Source organism: Mustela putorius, unplaced genomic scaffold (genome assembly GCF_011764305.1).
Source record: "Mustela putorius furo isolate JIRA1106 unplaced genomic scaffold, ASM1176430v1.1 tig00003863_pilon_pilon_pilon, whole genome shotgun sequence".
NCBI lineage: Eukaryota > Metazoa > Chordata > Mammalia > Carnivora > Mustelidae > Mustela > Mustela putorius.
The window spans coordinates 21991654-22013900 of NW_025422015.1; the positions used below are offsets into that span (position 1 = coordinate 21991654).

Consider the following 22247-nt stretch of genomic DNA (forward strand, 5'->3'; position numbering starts at 1 on the left):
AGCAGCTCACAGACACCAACCAGGTTGACCTAGGTTGCAGGAGGGAGCTCTTGTCCCTGCCTGCGATTCTCTGGTTTCCAAGCTTCTTTCCTTCCCGGCAGGCAAAAGTATTAGTCCAGAGCAGGAAGCAACTCCCGCTCCAGCCGGGAGGTGGCGGCCTGCAGCCGACGATGCCTAAGCGTGACGTAGGCTCAAGGCTCCACTTGGGGGCGCTCTCGTCTGACTCGGCGGGCCGTCCTTCCCCGGCAGAACCAACGGGCTGAATCCTGGTTTCTTCAGGTTTCATTATCTGCGCGCACCAGACGCTTTCCGGCTTCCGTGTGGGCGCCGGCGGCTAGCTGGGCCGGGGCGGGGGAATCCTCTTCCGCGGGACGCTTGAGAGAAAAAGCCACCCCCGCCAGCGGAGGTTTCCTGCGGGCGTCTCCGCCCCCCTGCCGGTCAATTCCCGGAGCTCGGGCCTCACCCGGGCCGCGCGCCGGGCGTCCAGGGCCGGCGGGTGCCATGGTACAGATGGAGACGCAACTGCAGAGCATTTTTGAGGATGTGGTGGTGAGTGGAGTCGCCGGGGATGCGGGGCGGTGGCTGCCGGGGGGAGACCCCGGGAGCCCGACCCCCCCCCCCCCGCCGACCCCTCTCCTACCTTTCCTTTGTCGTAACACCTAGTGTGCCTGCCGGGGGTTAGCGAGTCCCAAAATGCTGTCAAATTCAAAGTCGCCTTTCAAGTCCACAGCGCCCTTCGTGACAGGCCAGGCCGGAAGTGATATTTTGTGCGGGTCGGCGGTTGAGGTGGCCTGCCCTGTATTATTACATTGTGATAGCTTCCTCAGGGAGGTCCCTGTTTTGTTTTGTTTTGTTTCTTTTCTTTCTGTTTTTAACATCGCTGACTTTTTGTTTTTGTGTTTGTTTGTTTTTTTTTTTACAGAAAACGGAAATTATAGAAGAGGCTTTTCCTGGGTGAGTTGTCTGTGCGTGGCACAGTAAGTGGAAGTGTGTCTTGGTCAGATTTTACCAAGCTTTGTCTTGGAGGTAGCTCAGGTCCATGAGCTATTTTGGTTATGTGGAATGACCCTTTTAGAACTAGTGGCAAATACTGTGATTTTTGTTTTTTAGAATGTTTATGGACACCCCCGAAGATGAAAAGACAAAACTAATTAGCTGTCTGGGGGCCTTCAGACAGTTCTGGGGAGGTCTTTCTCAGGTGAGTACTGCATTGTTACCACATTCAGCCGAGGGGTTTTGACGCTTTCTTTTTTACATTACTTTGATGTTGCTGTTAGGGTTTTTCCAGAAAGGGGGACAGAGAAATGTCCTCATTTGTTGTTTGTATATTCTGGTTTCCATTTGTTTCAATTTGCATTCTTTTATTTTATTTTATTTTTTTATTAGAAGATTTCTTTTTTTTTTTTTAAGATTCTATTTATTTATTTATTTATTTGGCAGACAGAGGTCACAAGTAGGCAGAGAGACAGGCAGAGAGAGAGAGAGAGAGAGAGGAGGAAGCAGACTCCCCGCTGAGCAGAGAGCCCGAAGCAGGGCTTGATCCCAGGACCCTGCAGTCATGACCTGAGCCGAAGGCACAGGCTTTAAAACCACTGAGCCACCCAGGTGCCCCTGGAACATTTTTTTTTTAAAGATTTTATTTATTTATTTGACAGAGAGAGAGATCACAAGTAGGCAGAGAGGCAGGCGGAGAGAGAGGAAGAAGCAGGCTCCCCGAGGAGCAGAGAGCCTGATGTGGAGCTCGATCCCAAGACCCTGAGATCATGACCTGAAGGAAGAGGCTTAACCCACTGAGCCACCCAGGTGCCCCTCAGTTTGCATTCTTCCAGTGCAGAACTGGTAGTAAGAATTCAAACTGATGACAGCACAATGTGAGGTGTCTTTAAAATAATCTCCACCCTGTTACCTTCCATAAAACCATTTTCATCCTATTCTGATTTATTTGGTGCATGTGAGAACAGCTCCGGTAGGGATTGTAAGGGATATAAATTACATTAATTTACTCAACAAAGCAACTAGCTAAAGCATTGATACAAAGATATTTTGGTTAAAGATACTATAGTAAAGAAACAAAGATGCTACAATAAGGATACTATAATAAAGATACAAATGTATTCTTTTTTTAAGATTTTATTTATTTGTCAGATAGAGAGAGTGTGTGTGCACAAGTGGGGGGAAAGGCAGGCGGGAGGAGAAGCAGACTCCCCACTAAACAAGGAGCCAGATTGGGATTCGATCCCAGGACACTTTGATCATGACCTGAGCCAAAGGCAGACACAACTGAGGGAGCCACCCAGGCGTCTCTACAGAGATACTCTAACAAAAGTGAGGAAAGGAGCAGTAAAACTTAGTAACAAAGAACAGTCACTAGAAAATGTATACATGAAAAAGACAAAATGTATGATCCTTAAAGAGCTGGTATTCAGTAGTCTATTATCTTTTCATGGTGTATTCTTGGTAGGAAAATGAGAACTGTTTGCATTTGAACCTCTGGTGGTAAGACTTGCTACTCAGACATGGCTCACATCATGGCATACATTCATTTTTTTAAAATCTTGTTTTAATTTTCTTCTAATAGGTAATCTTTTTGTATGACTCCAGATGCAAAAGGTACCAAAAGGAGAACCCAATGTATAATCCACCTCCATCTCCCTTAGCTTAATTACTGCTCTTTTTCATATCACCAGCCAGTATCCCCAGTTTGTTGCCTTCTGGAAATATTTTACACGTATAGGATTCCAGTTTTATAGAACATTCATATAATGTGTTCACTGTTCATTAGCATCTTTTTTTCCTCCTGTTCATTTCTGAAAGTAATTCTACATCAGTCCATTGAAAGTTACTTCTGCCTTCTTTTTTACAGCAGCAGAATCTATTATGTGGCTGCACCTTCCTTTATTTAACCAGTCCCCTACTGACTGACACAGGTTATTTCTTAACTTCTCCACCTTCAACAATAATATAATGAACAATATTATGCACAGGACATTGAATAAATTCCTGGAAGTAGTATTGCTAGGATAGAGGGTATGTCTACTTATAATTTTTATAGAAATTGCCTAATAGCTTTCCATAAAAGTCAGAGCAATTTATACTCCTCTAGCAGTGTCTAGGGGTATCTGTTCCCTAGGGTCTCACAGTAGGGTATTCTTGAATTTTTTGATGTTTGCCAATCTAAAACAGAAATTATATCTCATAGGTTATTTTGCATTTCTTTGGTGTTGAACATCTTTTCAACATATTTTAATTTTTTAATTAATCCATTGAACATTTTATAAATTAAGGATGGCCCTTGTTTTCAAGAAGTTTGTATTCTAATGGCGGAGCCAGGAAGAAAATAGCTATTTCTAAATCAGCAATGTACATTCAACAATAGCAGTGTCTGAGAGACAGTAGCAGTGCAGACCAAGGGGACATGTAGGTTCTTCTTGAGGGCATCCTAGAAGTAAGACTGAAGTGGGGACTATATTTTGTTATCAGATTTAAAGCTATACAGGTCTAGAAGTTTAAGATGTCTTTGGATTCACAATTGAGCTCTTAGGGATTAGATTCACACAATTCTCATAAGGCTTATATACTCATAGTGGATTTTTCCCCCCATTGACACATCCTTGTTAGAGTTTTCTGTTGACCATGGGTATATTAATAAAATCTTACCCCTTTTGGAGGTCCATGTAATAAAAATGGTGGGAGTTTATAGAACTGTATGATTTTATGCTTAATATAACTGAAACACTAAATCTGAATTTTTCCATTTTTTAAAAATTGTTTCCGTCCTTTAATGTTTATAGTGGAGTATTTAATTCGTGGTCTTGATACACTCCCAGACGTAGTATTAGGTATTTGTCAGTTTTAAAATGTCACTTTAGATCTAAAGTGTAATCATTTTCTAATTTTCCAGGAATCTCATGAACAATGCATCCAGTGGATTGTTAAATTTATTCATGGCCAGCATAGTCCTAAAAGAATTTCTTTTCTTTATGACTGCTTAGCAATGGCAGTGGAGACTGGTCTTCTTCCACCCAGGTATGTTTAATGCCAAATATGAGCAATCCAAAGAATTTTTTAAATTAATATTTGGAAATTGATCTAGATGGTTGTTATAAAAGGATGAAGGAATGAAGAAGGAAGTTAGGCTCAACAAATAATCCTTCATAAAACCTCAGGTTTTAGTTTCTAGCATATAGTATTCCTAGAATTGTATACTTAAAGGCTCAAAACCAGGCAGGCTTTGCCTTTCAGTCCAATGGCTAGGATTACATAAAATTTTATTAACATTCATGGTGATGGCGGTTGACTGAGCTCAGTAGGCAGTTTTATCTCAGGGTCTTGTGATTGCAATCTGATCGTGGTTATAGCTGTAGTTAGGACAAAGGTTTCCCCATTCATATATCTGGTGGTTGATGCCTGACTCTCATCTGGGCCTTAGCCGGGCCTATCAGCTGGAACCTACATAGGCCCTGTCCATGTGACCTGGACTTCTTCACAGCACGATGGTGTCAAGACCAAGCATTCAAAAGAAGGCCAGGCAGAAGTTGCATTATCTTGTCCTGGGGGTCGTAAGTGTCCCTTTTGCCATAATCTTAGGCCTGCCCATGTTTAAGGGAAGAGAACGTCAATACTTCTCCCACTTCTTCATGGGAGGAGTATCATTACCACCCTTCAGAAGAACATGTGGGATTGAAAGTCTTGTTGCAGCCATCTTGGAAAAATGTAATCTACCACAAACTGATAGATGGTAAACATTTAATCAATAGCATTTGGTAAATTTCTTTCTAGTAAAAATATTGTGTTCTATTTTTCACACTAATAAAACACATAATATACTATGCATGTAATTTTTAAAAAGTATTATTGAATAGTTATATACCTTTCTGAAGAACATTATGACAGATATAATATCCAAAGTACACAGACCTTGGCTATTGGAGAACTTGGCAAAATTGTGTCTTGTAACTGGAATGGGTATTCTTATTTTCTAGGATGGTTTGTGAATCCCTGATAAACTCCGACACACTTGAATGGGAAAGAACACAACTTTGGGCCTTAACATTTAAACTGGTTCGGAAAATAATTGGGGGAGTGGATTATAAGGTATTTTTTCCTAATTATAAAAAGTAATCACTTTCAGACATGAGTAATTTTTCAGTGTGTATCTTAATTTCTTATGTAGTAGTATCTTATCTTATGCAGTAGTATCTTAATTTCTGATGAGAGAAATGAAATGGAAGTGTTTACAAAATCTGGTTGTTGTTGTATTTCCTAAATTAATTTAGGAAACAAATTTTCTAAACAAATTTCCTATATTTCCTAAATTATTTTGTTGTATTTCCTAAAGGGTTTTAAAATTGCTTAGTGTTTCCCACAGCTTATCTGCTTTCCTCCCAAAAGTTTTAAAATGCAGATGGCTAATATATATTTATGATGAATAGAGAAGTCACCAGGCAAACTCTGGGCCCCTTCATCCCACAGATTGAGAATGTGGTGGCCTGTTGCAAATGAAAGAGCTCAGAGCAGGGGTGTGTGGAACTGAGAAGTGTTGTCGGCATCAACTGATAAAGGGAGAAAGTCCTGCTTCACTTCTGCTTTGACCTCCTTTGAAGACATGTCCTTCAGCACTTTCTCTTGAGCCCAATTAACAGCATAGCATATACTCTCTGTGTATCTTAATACAACTCAGGATCTTCCTTGCTGCACAACCATTCTCCTTCATTCAAATCACTTTTGTTGCTGTCCTTTTTGAAATAATTGCCAATGCCTGACCCAGTGCTTTATGTCTCTATTTTCTCTAGTCTAAATGACTTAACTGGTAATTACTGATTTGAATTATGATTTAATACAAAATTAAATCTAAGAAGTTGTTTGTTTTGTTTTGTTTTGTTTCTCCCCCACCTAGTTTCCTTAGCAGGTTAACATGAAGTTTTTACCTTCTTATTTGTATGGTGCTTTATAATTGTTTCTAATTCCTGTCATGTCTATGTTTTGTCTCTTTTTTACAAGATTGATCACACAGTTTATACTCAATAAATGCATGTTGAATGAAATTTCTTCTCCATGTATCAGATTCCTCTCTGAAGTAATGTAACTGATAATAGATTAGCAGAGATGACCATTTAACAGAATAGCTTTATTGGATAAGTTTGAGTGATTAGGTATGTGATGAATGAGAAGGGGGAATAAAGTTAGAATATGACAAAGGGAGTGAGCAGAAGGAATCACCTGCCAGAAAGTTTAACATTAAGGCCCATGTCTGAGTATTTTCAAATCCCGTTCAAATTATTTGCCCCTCAGCCCAATTTAAATGTTTTGGACGATTGTAAAAATGGAAACTCTTGTAATGTGAGGGTCCAGAAAACGGAGTGTGGCAAGATTAATTTTTATTTGTAAGGGACTTCTTTGTTCATTCATATTGTTAGACATTCTTTAGAATTCTGTTTTGGAACATGACTCTTCATGGGCTAATGTTAGGGACTTGAGTGTTAGCTTTGATTGCAAATGTGATCTGGGAGGTCACTTTTTTCCTGAGCATATAAGTGTTGAACCTTTAGGTGTTTTAGCTAGGACAGGGGGCACTACTTAGTTTTAACCTGTGGGTTTTTTTCTTGTAACAGGGGGTTCGAGATCTCTTAAAAGTGATTTTGGAGAAAATCTTGACAATTCCCAATACAGTGAGCTCAGCGGTTGTACAGCAGCTTCTAGCAGCAAGAGAGGTAATTTAGATATGTCTGCAATTCATTGATCATAACCTCAAAAAAGTCTAGTTTTATATAGTTTTGTGCCTTTAAAACGTAGTTTGTGGACTGTTTGTGGACTGTGGTAGTTTGTGGACTATTCCATTTGGGAACTTCTACAAAAACCACTTGTAGTTTTAAAGATGCTGTTTTGTTTGTATTATATTTCAGAAAAAAAATTTTAAGTTTTGATTAAGTCATGGTTTTTAATTAAGAAAATAACAATATAGACATTCAAATATTTTTAGCTGCTATAAGGCTTTAGCCTATAGACTGCTTAAAAGTTCTTTGTGTTTTATAACTGATATTCCAAGAATTACTACTTTGGTCTGTTGCTTTCCTGTTAGAATCTGTCAACATTTAAAGCAATGTTACTTAGTAACATCCATTTCATTGTTCATTAATCTCCATTTTTAGAGAGTCTTTACATATAAATGGACTTTTTATGCTACAGATTAAGCCCAGTAAATCCATGAAATAATATCTTTGCTTTTAAATATCTTTGTTGTTGTAACTGTTGCGTTTAAAGAGCTTATATGTGGAACAAACCAGGAAGAATAACATTGCTCTTTTATTTTTCTTAGGTTATAGCATACATCTTAGAAAGAAATGCCTGTTTATTGCCAGCCTACTTTGCAGTCACAGAGATTAGGAAACTATATCCTGAGGGAAAACTTCCACACTGGGTAAATATGATATTTTCCAAGTTTTTGGTAGAAATTCTAATTAAAAAAATAGCTATATTGATCTTATTTTTGTGTGCCTATCTTTAAAATGGTCACTTTTATCCTGAGATAAAATGTACTTTTTTATCGTTATAATGTGTTTCTTTTATTTCTCTGCTATCCTGTTAAAACAGTTTATTTTCTTTTTGTTTTTTTCTTTTTTGTAAGATTTATTTCTTAGAATGTGCCTGGGGTGGGGACAGAGGGAATGGGGGAGAGAAAATCTCAAGCAGACTTCCTATTGAGCATAGAGCCTGACCCAGGGCTTGATCTCACAGCACTGAGATCATGACCTGAGCCAAAATCAAGAGTTGGATGCTTAACTGGTGGAGCCACCCAAAAACCCCACGACAGTTTCTGTATCATGTGTGAAAATATGCCAGCTTCATGAAATATCACAGGATGTGGTGGTATTATTTGCCTTAATTTAGAAACAGATGGACTGGGAAGGAATTGTTTAAAAGAAAGTAAAAGAGGACTGACTTTTGAGTAATTTTTACATGCCAGGTATTATTAGATTTTTACATGCTGTCTCATTTTACATAAATGATGGTTATATTAAAAGAAATCTTGATTTTATTTTTATACTTACATATTTTTTGTTTTGTTTTTAGTTACTTGGAAACCTGGTATCAGACTTTGTGGATACCTTCAGGCCCACAGCAAGGATAAACTCTATTTGTGGTAGGATTATAATTTAAGATATACAAAATAGTACCTGGTTTTTAGTGAACTATTCAGCATTGGCAAATGGTATCTTACACATGTTTTGGTGGTTTGTCATTTTGGTAATTTGTAGAAGCTTAAATAATAGCCATTTACTTGTTTTCAGGTACTTTGTTTGCACAGTATAGGGAGGGGAAAAGCAACTATCTTGCCTGAGTCTAAGCTTCAGATAGAATCATTCTAGAAGATACATTTCCTGGTGATTAGAGGGAACTTTTAATAGAGCTAGTAAAGCACCATGGAATATCCAGGCAACTAGAAGTCTCAACTGACCATTCCTCTGTGGCCATAGTGCACAAGACTATCAGGCTTTTTTAAGCTCATTCCAATTCACACTTTTGCTCTGTGTACTTCATTTATTTTCTTTTTCGTTTTTCCATGTTTTATTTCACTCTCAGAATTTGCTTTTAAAAACAAGCATGTGATTTCGCAATTTATGCAGTGCCCACTACTGTGTGAGTATATAGACCATTTTTTAGTCAGTGACCAAATTTTGAACACTTCTTGTGAGTTGGGTGCTATTTTAGATTGGAAATGCAAATATAAAACAAGCAGACTCTAGACAAATAGTTTTCAGACTTCTGGCTTTTGTGGCTGAATTGAGTGGATATTGATATCATTTAATTTAATTCTGGAAGTGATGCAGGTTTGAGAAGGATGATGAATTCAGTTTTAAGATCTGTTAAGCTTGAAGTCCCTGGGAGACAGCCAAGTGACAGTATTCATTAGGCAGTTGGGTATATGAGTTGATGGTCATATGCTACATCTGAGCCTCTAGGAACATCATGCATAAAGTCAATTATGGTGACCCTAGACTAGAGATCTGTGAACTTTTTTTTATAAATAGTGATCCAGTAAATATTTGAGGCTTTGTGAGCTATACCATCTGTTGCAACTATTCAGCTCTGCCATTAGAGTGGGAAAGCATCAGTGTCCCAATAAGACTTTACAGAAATAGGTGGCAAACTGCATCTGGCCCATGGATTATACTTTGCTGATCTTTATCCTATGGCACAAATGCCAACATTTTTGAGTTTTGAAGGCCTGTAAATTGATCTCCAACCATCTGGACTTAAAATAATCAAAGAAAATTCCCAAAATTTATATCTGATTACAACCTTTTTAAAACCAGTGCCTGATTCAGAATAGATATTTATTAAATATTCATAGAGTGAATGAAGGACTAGGCATTTCTGTTTACATTTACTTTAAAACATTTTCTATAACACAGGCCGCTGCAGCCTTCTGCCAGTTGTAAATAACTCGGGAGCCATTTGTAATTCATGGAAATTGGATCCTGCAACTCTTCGTTTTCCTTTGAAGGGCCTTTTGCCATACGATAAGGTATGTTGATAAATATAATGGAACTTTGGTCCATCTAACAGTCTTCATCCTGGATTATATGATGTGTGGTGCTAAATTGTCTCTTCACAGAATGAAGAAGTATATATTTAATGAAAAATAGTTTATGGTTTATCATATGATTCTCATATCCACGTATACCTTATAGTTTGTAATATTGGGTGTTTATGCTCCAGTTGGTCCCTACAAAGCACTTAGATTAAGAAAACTGAATCTTTATAATGGAAACCTTTTTATTTTTCCTTTGCAAAGTGAGGACCAAAAATGAATTTGCACTTTTCTTAAAATTTGAAGAGTGTGTCTCTCCTTTGTTAGATTTTTTTTTTAATTTTTTTAAGTTTTTAAAAAATTTATTTCAGTAGTCTCTATGCCCAGCTTGGGGCTCGAACTCAAGACCTCAAGATCAGGAGTCACATGCTTTTCTGACTGATCCAGCCAGGTGCCTCTATTGTGTTAGAGTTTTTGAAGGGAGGTTGGAAAACACGAAAGTGGAGTAGAATATTCTCAAGAGAAAAAAAATCTCCAAGTATCGATAAAATGAAGCATGAAATAAAGCCACAATGAAGTTTGATATATTCATTATAGTATCTTGGGAGTTGAAATAGTTACAGAGGAGGGTATGAGGAGGACTAGAGATTTTTCATGTAAGTGTTTTTTGTCAAAAATGATGTACAGAGTGATTAGGAAACTAGTCCAGAAGTGAGGGAAATAGCGAAACTAAGGTCACAATCCTGGACTCTTGGCATATTAGTTTGCAAAACTTGGGACTGTGAAAAAGTGGTAAACCAAATGGAACTTGCAATTATCATGATAGGAATAATATTGAAAACAGATCAATTCATTATGCACTTACTGTATGCCAGCCACTGTTGTAAGAACTTTTTTCAGTAGCCCTTATTCTCAACTGTCATCTTAGTATCTCCACTATACAGATGATGAAACAGAGACACTGAGCAGGGTAGTAACTTAATTAAGGCTCTATGTTTCCGAATTGGTAGAATCAGGATTTGAACTCAGTCTGATTCCAGGATCAACACTCTTAATTAACCCCTGTACTATAAGTCAGTTGTCCTCTCCAAATTTGGAAGTAGTGTTTGTTTTTTTACACTTGTATGAAAATGATTGGAAACTACCTCCTTCCTCTTTGGTTAGATTTCTGAGCAGAAAATCCTTTCCTTACAGTGATGCTTAAGACTCTTCCATGACAGTAACTAAAGTCTTTCTAAATCGAGCCTCTATATGAACTTGGGCAAGTCCCTTCACCTCAGTTATATCTCCTATCAGTTGAGGGGTGGGATCAGATTAACTGTAAGCACTAAAATCCTATGATTTTTTTCCACTAGATACTGCCTACTGTGTGAAGGTAACAGGTGCCTTTAGCAGATTTTTTTTATCCCAATTTCAAATTATTTGAATTAACATTTACTTTGATCTTGAAGCAATAATTTTTTTTATTTTCTTTAAAGGATCTGTTTGAACCACAGACTGCTTTGTTGAGATATGTATTGGAGCAGCCTTATTCCAGGGATATGGTCTGCAATATGCTAGGTTTAAATAAGCAGGTACTGTACTATGCTAGAAACCAAGTAAATTCTGCATAGAATCTGCACTATTCTTTTCTCTTTTCTTTGCTAGAGCTAACTGAGCAAAACAGTTAAGAACTATTCAGTGATTTTTTTTAATATATGGTTTTTTAAACAATGTATTGTTCCTACCATTTATATATTGCTTTAAAAATGTTTAAATTAAAAAGAAGATATTTTAAAAGTTGGTTTATTTTGCATTGCTTTTTTTTCTATAAGGCCAGTTTCAAGTATACCTTTTGCCAGAGAAACCTACACATGACTTAACCATAATTTTTTAATTTTTTTTTTTGTTGTTGTTGTTTGGGTGCCTATTTTTTAACCCTTGGTATCTTCAGCGTGGCCTGACTGCTGGTTTTTTCCCCCCTTTTTGGTATATGTTTATTTTTGGTGGTTTAACATGTGGGAGGGTTTGTGCTGACTCTGGGTTCCTTGAGGCTGGCCTCATAGTCACTGTTTTGTCTTTTCTTTTTTTCTTCCTTTATTTTTGTTCTGTCCTGTCTTGTCCTGCCCATCCTCCAATGCTCTAGACCTTGAACATTGCTCAGGTATGTTCACAACCTTACTGTTGTATTGTGACTAACGATACGCTGGCCGCTTTGTAGCCACTGATTCCATTTAGAAAATACATGTATGGTCGGGGCTTGAAATTGGCAGGACCATGCTGAGACCAAGGCCACTAAAATGAATTTCTTCTTGGGATATGAGAGTTGTTTTTGGTGGATTGTTTTTGGTTTTGGTTTTTGGTGTTTGTTTTTTTATATTCTTTTTTTTTCTTTTTTCTTTTTTCTTTTTTTTTTTTTTTAACAAAGAGACAACACCTGGCACACAATAACGCCTGTCACTTTTTGATGGGTTGTTTTTCCTTCCCACTCCATTTTACTTTTTTTTTTTTTTTTTAAATACTTTAGGGCCAAAGCTCGCCTTGTGGAATTTTCAGAGATGGAAAGATGGATGGTGGCCTTTATCTTTCCAGATTATTAAAACATAAATAAATAACATCTATAAAAGTACTTATGTTGCTTTGCCTTAAAACAAAAACAAATTAAAAACAAAACAAAGAGGAAAAACTTTAATAGAGATGCATTATTTTAAAAGTTGGAGTGGTAAACTTTATGCAGGGAAGGTTTTTTTGGAAACATGGGGATTGACTAAGAAATGTCACACTCTTAGGTGACCCCACACCTGCTTGACAAACACCCTTCTTTGTCAGTCTTTGCCAGAAGTGTCCTCCTCCTAGAGTGGGCTCCTTGCAATTGAAGCTCACCTGTAGTGGGAGAAAAACACTGTGGCCAAACTTTATAAACCAAACTCTTATACGGTCCCAAGTCTGTTCCAGGACTTTTCACCTTTGAGATTTTAAACAAAATAGTGGTTCCAATTATTTTTGTTAAAAATTTTTGAGCCCAACATATTAAAATAGACCAGCTTTTTGATTTTAAAAAGACGTTCTTGTCTAGGTTATATAAAATAGCGTTACTGTTTGCAATACTATAGTGAAGGTTGTGCCAGTGCTTCCATTTATAAAGCCCTATTTTTAAGGACATATAGCTTGGCCATAAAACTTGCTCAGTGTTGAAACTTTGCATGCCAAACCTCACCCTAGTAGCAGTATCTCTTTTATTATTTTAAGTTTTTTCTTCTGACAAATTTACCAAGTTTCCTTGTTTGGACAAGCCTATGTACATGTGAAACTGAAACTGCTTCACACTACAGTATCTGACAGTTACTTCATATAACCTGTCAATTTAACATCTTAAATACCAAGTCATTAATACTGATCAACTTTCACTTGAGTTAGAGGTAAGTATTTAGTCAACTTTGAAAGAATGCTTCATGCTATGTCTTAAAACTAATTTTTGCAATGAACTTTAAGTCATATTTGACTCAATTTTTTTTACAGTTCGGTGGATAAATGTACCCGTGGTCATTCAAGCTGCGAGTACCTTCCCCCAGATATCCTTAGTTATCATTAGCTTTTTTCACTTGGGATGCAGCTCTTCTTAAAGTAGAAATTGACAAAACAATTCATAGAAGAGTATTTCTGATTTGATTATTTTAGTAACAAGTTTCAACCTAAAAAAAGTTTATGACTAAGACATAAATCCATAAAAAATAAAGTTTATAATGGAAATGCTGACAGAACATTATAAGTATTGGTCCCACTGTAAACATTGTCAAAAGCTCACAATTCATCAATAATTGTTTTGGTAGAAAACTCTGTAGTGAATGAACTTGTAGATGAAAGATATATGCTGAATTGACTTGATATATTATTTTTACCACCTAGAAAGTAGAGTAGAAAATGAGAATACAAAGTATAAATATATGATTAAAAATAAACAAGTTATCTTATCACATCTTTTATCATTACAGAACTATATCCTGCACTATACTTTCTTATCCTTTCTCTAGCAATGCAATAATTTACTTAAAGCTTGAAACCTTTTAAGAGCTGTCCATATTGCATTTTCCAGTAGGAATTGGGCTATATTTTAATCTAAAGTCGGTCACATTCATAAAGTCATAAATAGCCCAGTTCTGTGACCATCAAGGTGGAGTGTTCACAGTGGAAGAATCCTGTTTTGTGTCTTTACACAACTTTGTGTTCTTTCTGCCAAATAAGAATATTACAAAACAGATGCTCCTCAAGCTCTTATGTGGTGGTGTGTAAACTTTGGCTACCCTGAGACAGTAAAGTACTAGACTAATCACTTGGTTATTTTTGAAAGGCACCATTGAAAGTGGTATTCACTGGCATAGGGTTCCAATTCTAATTGGCAGAGAATATGATAAATGGCATACAAAGGGATTTCTCTTCCCAACTTGTCCTGAATGGGTGTTGCTCTAAAATTGATTTCTAGCACTGAAATAATGATTTGAAATTAACTTAAGCCCACCTAACTACAATATGTTAAAGTTTTACCACAAAAGCAGTACCAGAACTATTAAATCAAAATTATCAGGGCCACTTAATATAGGATATGGTTATTTAGACTGAAAAGCATTACCATTTGTTGTTTGGAATAGTGGTGGGAAAGAATCAGGGTCATGAGTAGAGGTTAATGCTGGTGTCTCAGTTAATGCCTGTGCCTCATTTTCAGCTTTTACCAAAGCTGAAAAATAAGTTTCCAATGCAGTTTGAGCTATTATGCAGAAGTTAAATTGTTAAAATATTGAGCTTGGATTCTTATTGTTTAAACAGGTTTTAACTAAATTTGCATATAGATATGATGTAAACTAGCTAGTTTCACTTACATGCCTGTTGCCTTGAGGACTTAAATTTACAAAAGCTTCAGAAAGCACATGGTAAATAGCCATAGACAAAGCATCCAGTGGCCTACCAAATTACCATAGCCTAGTGATTGATACTTAATCTTCATTAGATTATTAAACTGCTTTACAAATTTTCATTTGTTCCACTTTATAAAATAATCTACGTGGTGGAGAATATTAATTTTAATGTACTTATTTTTTAGTGAAGTAAACTAAAGCTAAACTTACCTTCAAGTAGTTAACACAGATCATTTTATATTTCAGCGGGGTTTTTTCTTTTTTTTATTTTTATTTTTGTACTAATAAAATTGGCAAATAAACAAAGAACTAAGCTATCCCAAAACTCAGTTTGAGAAATATCCTTGGCTTTAACCAAAACACCTGGGAAACATAGAGTTAATCCTGATAGATGTTCTGCCACACTCAGACACCAGGGCATTGGATGCCATAGAGATTCCGGACTCATGTAATTCTTAACAGAAAATTTAGAGGTAATTTAAGTTGTGATATGTATTGAAAGATCATCAGCTTTAACTGTAAATTTCCCAGTCCTTACTTTGTCAAAATCTTAATATTTTTGGTTTTCCTCTTTAAATCGTTAACTGTATGACTATTACAACACGGTTAAAGATATGTAGGTAAACATTTAGTTTTTTAAAATAAATAACTAATACTAAAAAGGAAAATTCCAAAACGACTCAGGTGCTAAAAACCAATTTTATTTAGTTTGTTCTTTTTTCCTGAAGTAGACTAACGGAAGACCATTGTGGATGGAGAAATAGATGACAAATTGGTTAGTTTCCAAAATAGAGGCAAATTCCCATCACTAATGAAAAATTCCTACTGGAAATCCTGGCTTTACTTCTTTTCACAAATTTTTCTGACTCTTGTATACTTTGAATGATTTCACTCTAAATTTGTGTTGTCTGACACATTTCTTAGGTTGTTGGTGGTTGGCAGAACTAGTGAATTTCAAGCCCTGTACACAGTAGTTTTGCATGCTGATTTAAGAAATAGTTTGTAGTGTTGTCTGTTGCACTTTGCTCTGCTTCATAATGATAATTACATTTGGAGGGAAAGTACTGTAGTCTCAACTGGTGGTGTTAATATTGCTATTTGTAAACTTGTAATGTGGTTGAACTGTGATCATGGCATTGTGTTTTTGGAAAAACTATGAAACAACCATTGATGCTTACTGTTTTGGATAGATGTTTGTTTTATTTGCATGCTTTAAGAAAGTGCAGCTATATTGGAGCTTTACAAGTTTGGAGCTGGCAAAGAGCATGCAAAAGAGGGGATGCTACTCATTATGTTTTGTTTTTTTTTTCCAAATCCGTCCCCATTTTGCATTTTTTCCCTAAATTTGAAGAAATCATATCCCTTTTTCATGGCAAAAGACTAATAATCATGTCTAAAGTTTAGAGGGAAAGCATCTGTATTAGTAATTGCATTCACTAGAAAGACTTCCAACTGCCTGGCCATTAAGTCATATAACATATTTTATAAAAGAAATATGAAAATGGCTTAAAATATGGCTTAACATATTTCTTTTGGTAAAAGTATATTTTTTTAAATCACTTTTAAAAGCATAAATCTTTTTGCCTCTAGAAAGGGAAGTTGCATTTTCATTTTTAGTGTTTAAATTCAATTCTTTTTCTTGTTTTAGATTTTAAAATAGTCTAATTTAAAATTAAAGCTGCATTATGTTTGGCTTCTAAGAAGGAAGAGCAGAGATTAACTTTGAGATCAGTTTTTTGTAGAGGAAGTTTCCATTTCAGTATCAGGATCAGTAACACACATTGAAAAACAGATACTGAGTAATTGCAGCTATTTAGATACATCTCTGTATGTGAAGTTAGTACAAACTTGTGGTGGTTGCTTTAAAATACATAGATTCTCTCTGCTTTGTTTGCTTTCATCACAATATTTGATTCTCGAGATTCATGTTTTTTTATATTTTGAGTTAGAATGCAAAATTAATACTGCTAATCATCATTTCCTATGCTTTGTAAATTATCTTTTTTCAAAGGATAAATAACAAAATGTTCTATTGTGTAGTTCCCCTTGTCAAATTGAAACAATGACGTGTGATTGAAAGTCAAAAGTTAATAAGGAGTCTGTTTTCTATGAGATCTGGAAAGTAATTATTTTTATGGAACTTATCCTCTATGATAATGTAACATGATGCAGCTTTAATAGACTAAATCTAACCTTAACTCAACTTAAGTTCAACTTCATTCCATGCTTCTCAGCCTCTTGTTACAATTAATGTCCATTAACCAGTAACTTCTAAAACTAACCGGGAGGCTTTTGGAATACTGTATCTAATCTCTGCCCTACAGCACAAGCAGCGCTGCCCTGTGCTGGAGGACCAGTTGGTGGATCTGGTGGTTTATGCCATGGAGCGGTCCGAGACGGAGGAGAAGTTTGATGATGGCGGCACAAGCCAACTCCTATGGCAGCATCTCTCAAGTCAGCTCATTTTCTTTGTGCTTTTCCAATTTGCAAGTTTTCCACATATGGTCCTTTCTCTTCATCAGAAGGTAAGTACTAAATCTTTCATCAGAGTCAACTTCACCTGTTGATGAGTATGTTTTAGACTGATAATGGACTTTGCCTGGTGATTTCAGCAACAACAGAAGTTCTGAGCCCTAATTTCCGTTTTGTGCAGTACTTTTGTGGTTTCTAAACTTTTCACTTTCTTGTCACTATAAATATTGGTTTCAGTCATTTCTTCCACATATTCATAGTGCAAGGACCAGGGAATACAAAATGAAAAGGCTCCATGCTACCCTTAAGGAGCAGCTTACTGTTGGGAAGATATAAGAGTAAACAATTTGATTATAAATTAATATTTTATATAACAGAAGCATATTTTCCTGCAGTAGGTATGAAGAATAGTTCCTATTCAAGATGTCAGGTATGACTTTATCAGAGATCTTAAAGCTAGCACTTGAAGGACAAGTAGAAATTTGCCAAGAGGAAAAGATAAGAAAGTGTTTTCATTGCAATAAGATGACTATTTGGAAAAAGGTTAATGGGTGTGAGAACTAGAAAGAAAAATATAAACAGGAAAGTGTTGGTGAGATCAGGAAGGCGAGAAGGCAAGACCAGACATGGAAAACTTTATATGGCCACATATTTGTTCTAAAGGTGTTTAGATCCTCTTTGGAAGGCAAATGAGGGGAATGACATCATCATACACAAGTGGGAAGAATTACTGCTAATTGCCACATGTAGGTAGAGGGTGACATAAAGAGATGGAGGGGGACAAAATCAAAGACAAGGAAATTGTTAAGGGGGCCTTTGCAGTGATATGAGTGGGAGATGCTGATGGCCCAAACCAGAACAGAGAGGAGGAGTCCAAGACCAGATATGATGATAGAGGTATGCTGAGAATAGGACTTGGACATGGATAGGTAACAGAGGGAGTACAGGAGTCTAGGATCATTCGGTTGTTTCTACTTTGGCAGTGAATGAAAAAGTGGGACAATGAATCCAAAATAGAGACTACAAGTAGAAGAGTATGTTTGTGGAAAAGTTGGTTTTATTGTAAGATTTTAGACACGGTGAATGGAAATAAATGTTGTTATATTGTAACATCTCTACAACATGGATTATTTGGGGGAAACTTTTTTGTAAGCATTATTAAAATCCTTCCAGCCACCAGTTAGTTACCCCCACTGCCACTCCCATGATGTTTTATTTCTGTTACAATCTGCCGGAAACAAGAAATTGTTTTTGATAACAACTTCTTGAAGATTTAAAAAAAATTTTTTAAAGATTTTATTTATTTATTTGACAGAGAGAGAGAGATCACAAGTAGGCAAAAAGGCAGGCGGGGGGGGTGCAGTAAGCAGGCTCCCTGCTGAGCAGAGAGCCCGATGCGAGGCTCGATCCCAGGACCCTGAGATCATGACCTGAGCAGAAGGCAGAGGCTTAACACACTGAGCCACCCAGGCACCCTGAAGATTTTAAATTTAAAAAAAAAAAAAAATCCTTTTGGTATCATGAGGTATTGCTTGTGTTAGATGAGCTATTTTATTTATTTATTTTTTTAAAGATTTTATTTATTTATTTGTCAGAGAGAGAGGAGTGAGAGCAAGCACAGGCAGACAGAGTGGCAGGCAGAGGCAGAGGGAAAAGCAGGCTTCCTGCTGAGCAAGGAGCCCGATGTGGGACTCGATCCCAGGACGCCGCCGGGATCATGACCTGAGCTGAAGGCAGCTACTTAACCAACTGAGCCACCCAGGCATCCCTGATGAGCTATTTTAAGTAATTATCTCATATTAAACTTGATTCTCTTGGATGCATGGTCAACCTAGTCCTAATCCTATTTCTAAAACATTTAACTTTTGGTTTGCACAGCTGTTTTGGAAGTCAGGGAGGAAACTATATAGAATGTAAAAATAATTTAAAAGGCTTTGCTTGGTGTGTCTTGAGTTGAAACTAAATACTTTATAAATGCCAAAGCTAGATGCTAACTTTTGGACACCAGGGTTTCTCCTGGCTTTTGTTTTGTTTTGTTTTTCTTTAAATTTTACTACATCCATCTCTTTAACCAGCTGTGTAGATGTGTATTTAAACATCTTTTACAGTTAGCAGGGCGAGGACTGATTAAAGGCAGAGATCATCTAATGTGGGTTCTCCTGCAATTCATTTCTGGAAGTATTCAGAAAAATGCGCTAGCTGATTTTCTCCCTGTCATGAAGCTCTTTGACCTCCTATATCCAGAAAAAGAAGTAAGTTTTATAAAATAGTTAACAGTATGGTGATTGGATTATGTCTTATTTATATGTAGTGTGATTTTGTGAAAAGATCACTGGATTTGGAAGCTGAAAACCTGAGTTCTTTCCCAATTCTGTGACTAACCATAATTGGGATGGACATCAATCCCTCTTAACATTAGTTTACTCATATGTAAAGTGAAGAAATTGAACTAGATTATTTCTGAAGTTTATTTTAAATTACAGTTGAATATCTTATATAGCAAGCTCTTTCTCTACATTCTAAATAGGTTTACAGTTTTGAAAGCATTAAGCTGTTTTAATCGGTATACATTTTTGAAAGATCAACTGACATCAGTATTAATATCTTTTTTGTTTGCCAATTGAGTATGTTCCCCCTATTTTAATATATGAGTATTTGAGTAATCTATGGTATATTTTGATGATTGCCAGTTTTTTAAAATACATTTTGTTATGGAAATTTTAGATGCACTAAGAGGTAGAGTGAATAGAAAAATAAAGTATGTACTCATTACCAAGAAATATTTTTTGTTTTTTATTAGTTTCAGGTGTGTGTAATAGAATGATTCAACAATTCTATATATTACTCTGTGCTCATCATGATAAGTGTACTCTTTAATCCCCATTACCTAGTTCACCCATCCCCCTATCTACCTCCCCTCTGGTAACCATGTTTATTCTCTATAGTTAAGAGTATTTCTTGGTTTGTTTCTCTCTCTCTTTTTTTTTTTATTTCTTTGCTCAGTTGTTTTGTTTCTTAAATTCCACATAGGAGTGAAATCCTGGAGTGGTATTTGTCTTTTCTAACTGACTTATTTCACTTAGCATTATACTCTCTAGCTCTATCCATGTTGTTGTAAATGACAAGATTTCAGTAGTTTTTATGACTGAATGATTTTCCATTTTATGTATACACACACACACACCATATCTTCTTCATTCCCTCTCTCAATGGACACTTGAGCTGTTTCCATAATTTGGCTGTTGTAGATAATGCTGCAATAAACATAGGGTGCATGCATTCTTTTGAATTTGTGTTTTTGTATTTTAATACCCAGTAGTGCATTCAATTACTGTATAATAGGGTAGTTCTATTTTTTTAATTTTCTGAAGAACCTCCATACTGTTTTCCATAGTAGCTGCATCAGATTGCATTCCCACCAGTAGTGCAAGAGCATTCCTCTTTTTCCGCATCCTTACTGACACTTGTTTCTTGTGTTTTGAGTTTAGCCATTCTGATAGATGTGAGGGGATAGCTCATTGTAGTTTTAAGAAGTATCCTTGCTTCATCTTTCCACTCATAATTTTTGTTAACACTAGACAATTTTTTTTTTAAGATTGTATTTATTTATTTGACAGACAGAGATCACAAGTAGGCAGAAAGGCAGGCAGAGAGAGTGGGGGAAGCAGGCTCTCGGCTGAGTAGAGAGCCCAGTGTGGGGCTCCATCCCAGGACCCTGAGATCATGACCTGAGCCGAAGGCAGAGGCTTAACCCACTGAGCCACCCAGGCATCCCAACACTAGACAATTTTAAAGCAAATTGCAGACATCCATGTCCTTTCCCCCATCAGTATACAATATATGTTTATGTGTCATGTATATTATCATACTTATTTAGATTGTATATTTCTTAATTGTTAGATGTTCCTGAAAAGCATATATGTGACTTTTAGAAATTCTGTGTTTTCAGTATATTCATCACATTCAGTAAAATTTTATAATGTGTTTGTTTTTTAAAGAATGTAATTTTTAAATGATTGTGAATGCCTCATGACAGTAGGAAAATTCAGCTAAGCATCTTTGAATTTCTGTTAATTTCTTGGCAAGAAAAAATAATCCTGTCATTACATTTTTATTATTTTATAGCTGTTAGATCTTTTGATTTGTAGTATTGAATATTCAAAGAATAATTGAAGTTAAATTAATAAAGGATATTTTAAAAAGAGGTATATCAATAATCGGTTATTAGAATACATATAATTAGTTAATTCTTCTCTTTCCTATCATATGCCTATTGTTATTTTCCAGTATATCCCAGTTCCTGATATTAACAAACCCCAGTCAACTCATGCCTTTGCAATGACTTGCATTTGGATTCATCTCAATAGAAAAGCCCAAAATGACAACTCTAAGCTGCAGATTCCAATACCTCATTCCCTAAAGCTTCACCATGAGTAAGTAATTTGTAGCTTAACAGTTAATTTTTTTTTTAAAGATTTTATTTATTTATTTGACAGACAGAGATCACAGATAGGCAGAAGGCAGAAAGAGAGGAGGAAGCAGGCTACCTGCGGAGCAGAGAGCCCAATGTGGGGCTCGATCCCAGGACCCTGGGATCACGACCTGAGCCGAAGGCAGAGGCTTTAACCCACTGAGCCACCCAGGCGCCCCAGCAGTTAATTTTTTTAATTAATAAGTAGTGTATTATAGGCTAATCTTATTCTCAGTATTTGTATCAAGTATGGAAATCTTCCCACACGGACTGGGGGTAAAGGTGAATATTTAATGGGCAATGGCCTACCAAGAAAAATTGACCAATACCTGTATCAGAAAACAACTAGAAAATTTTTATATGTATGCAGACATATATATATTTAATTTCCAGGTCTGATTTTTGCTTTTACATATTTTACCTTAATTAAAGTTCTTATTTTCCAAAAGTATGTGAAAGTGTTTCAAAATTTCTTAAGTACTCAGGATCTGAGAATGATCTGACAGATGTCTTCACTCCCTGGGCAGCCAGGATTATTTGAGCTGCTCAGGCTGGTGTGCTCCCTTACACCATTTCCAGAGTTATGATTACCCAGAGAAGATTCCCTTGTTAGATAGACTTAGTTTTATTTTATTTATTTTATTTTATTTTATTTTTTTAAAATATTTTATTTATTTATTTGACAGAGAGAGAGATCACAAGTAGGCAGAGAGGCAGGCAGAGACAGAGGGGGAAGCAGGCTCCCAGCTGAGCAGAGAGCCCGATGCGGGTCTCGATCCCAGGACCCTGTGATCATGACCTGAGCTGAAGGCAGAGGCTTAAACCACTGAGCCACCCAGGTGCCCCTTAGATAGACTTAGTTTTAGACAGTCACCGATGTTAG

General features: G+C 36.4%; 1 protein-coding gene across 5 annotated transcripts in view; it reads left to right on the forward strand.

The window, feature by feature from the left end:
- The first annotated feature begins 286 nt into the window (after positions 1–286).
- Positions 287–22247, forward strand: part of MED23 (mediator complex subunit 23) — a 56118-nt gene continuing 34157 nt past the window's right edge. For 2 of the 5 annotated variants that reach the window (XR_006602350.1, XM_045066353.1), the window contains exons 1-14: positions 287–549; positions 923–954; positions 1111–1198; positions 3902–4026; positions 4983–5094; positions 6612–6710; positions 7316–7417; positions 8071–8140; positions 9414–9526; positions 11011–11106; positions 11658–11675; positions 16746–16946; positions 19002–19145; positions 21181–21326. Coding sequence is in view for 4 of the 5 variants with exons in the window: in XM_045066353.1 (XP_044922288.1) it covers positions 502–549; positions 923–954; positions 1111–1198; positions 3902–4026; positions 4983–5094; positions 6612–6710; positions 7316–7417; positions 8071–8140; positions 9414–9526; positions 11011–11106; positions 11658–11675; positions 16746–16946; positions 19002–19145; positions 21181–21326 (1394 nt within the window). In the remaining variant the exon portion in view is untranslated. The remainder of the gene's footprint in view (positions 550–922; positions 955–1110; positions 1199–3901; positions 4027–4982; positions 5095–6611; positions 6711–7315; positions 7418–8070; positions 8141–9413; positions 9527–11010; positions 11107–11657; positions 11676–16745; positions 16947–19001; positions 19146–21180; positions 21327–22247) is intronic. The other 3 variants (XM_045066351.1, XM_045066352.1, XM_045066354.1) reach the window with 3 other exon arrangements.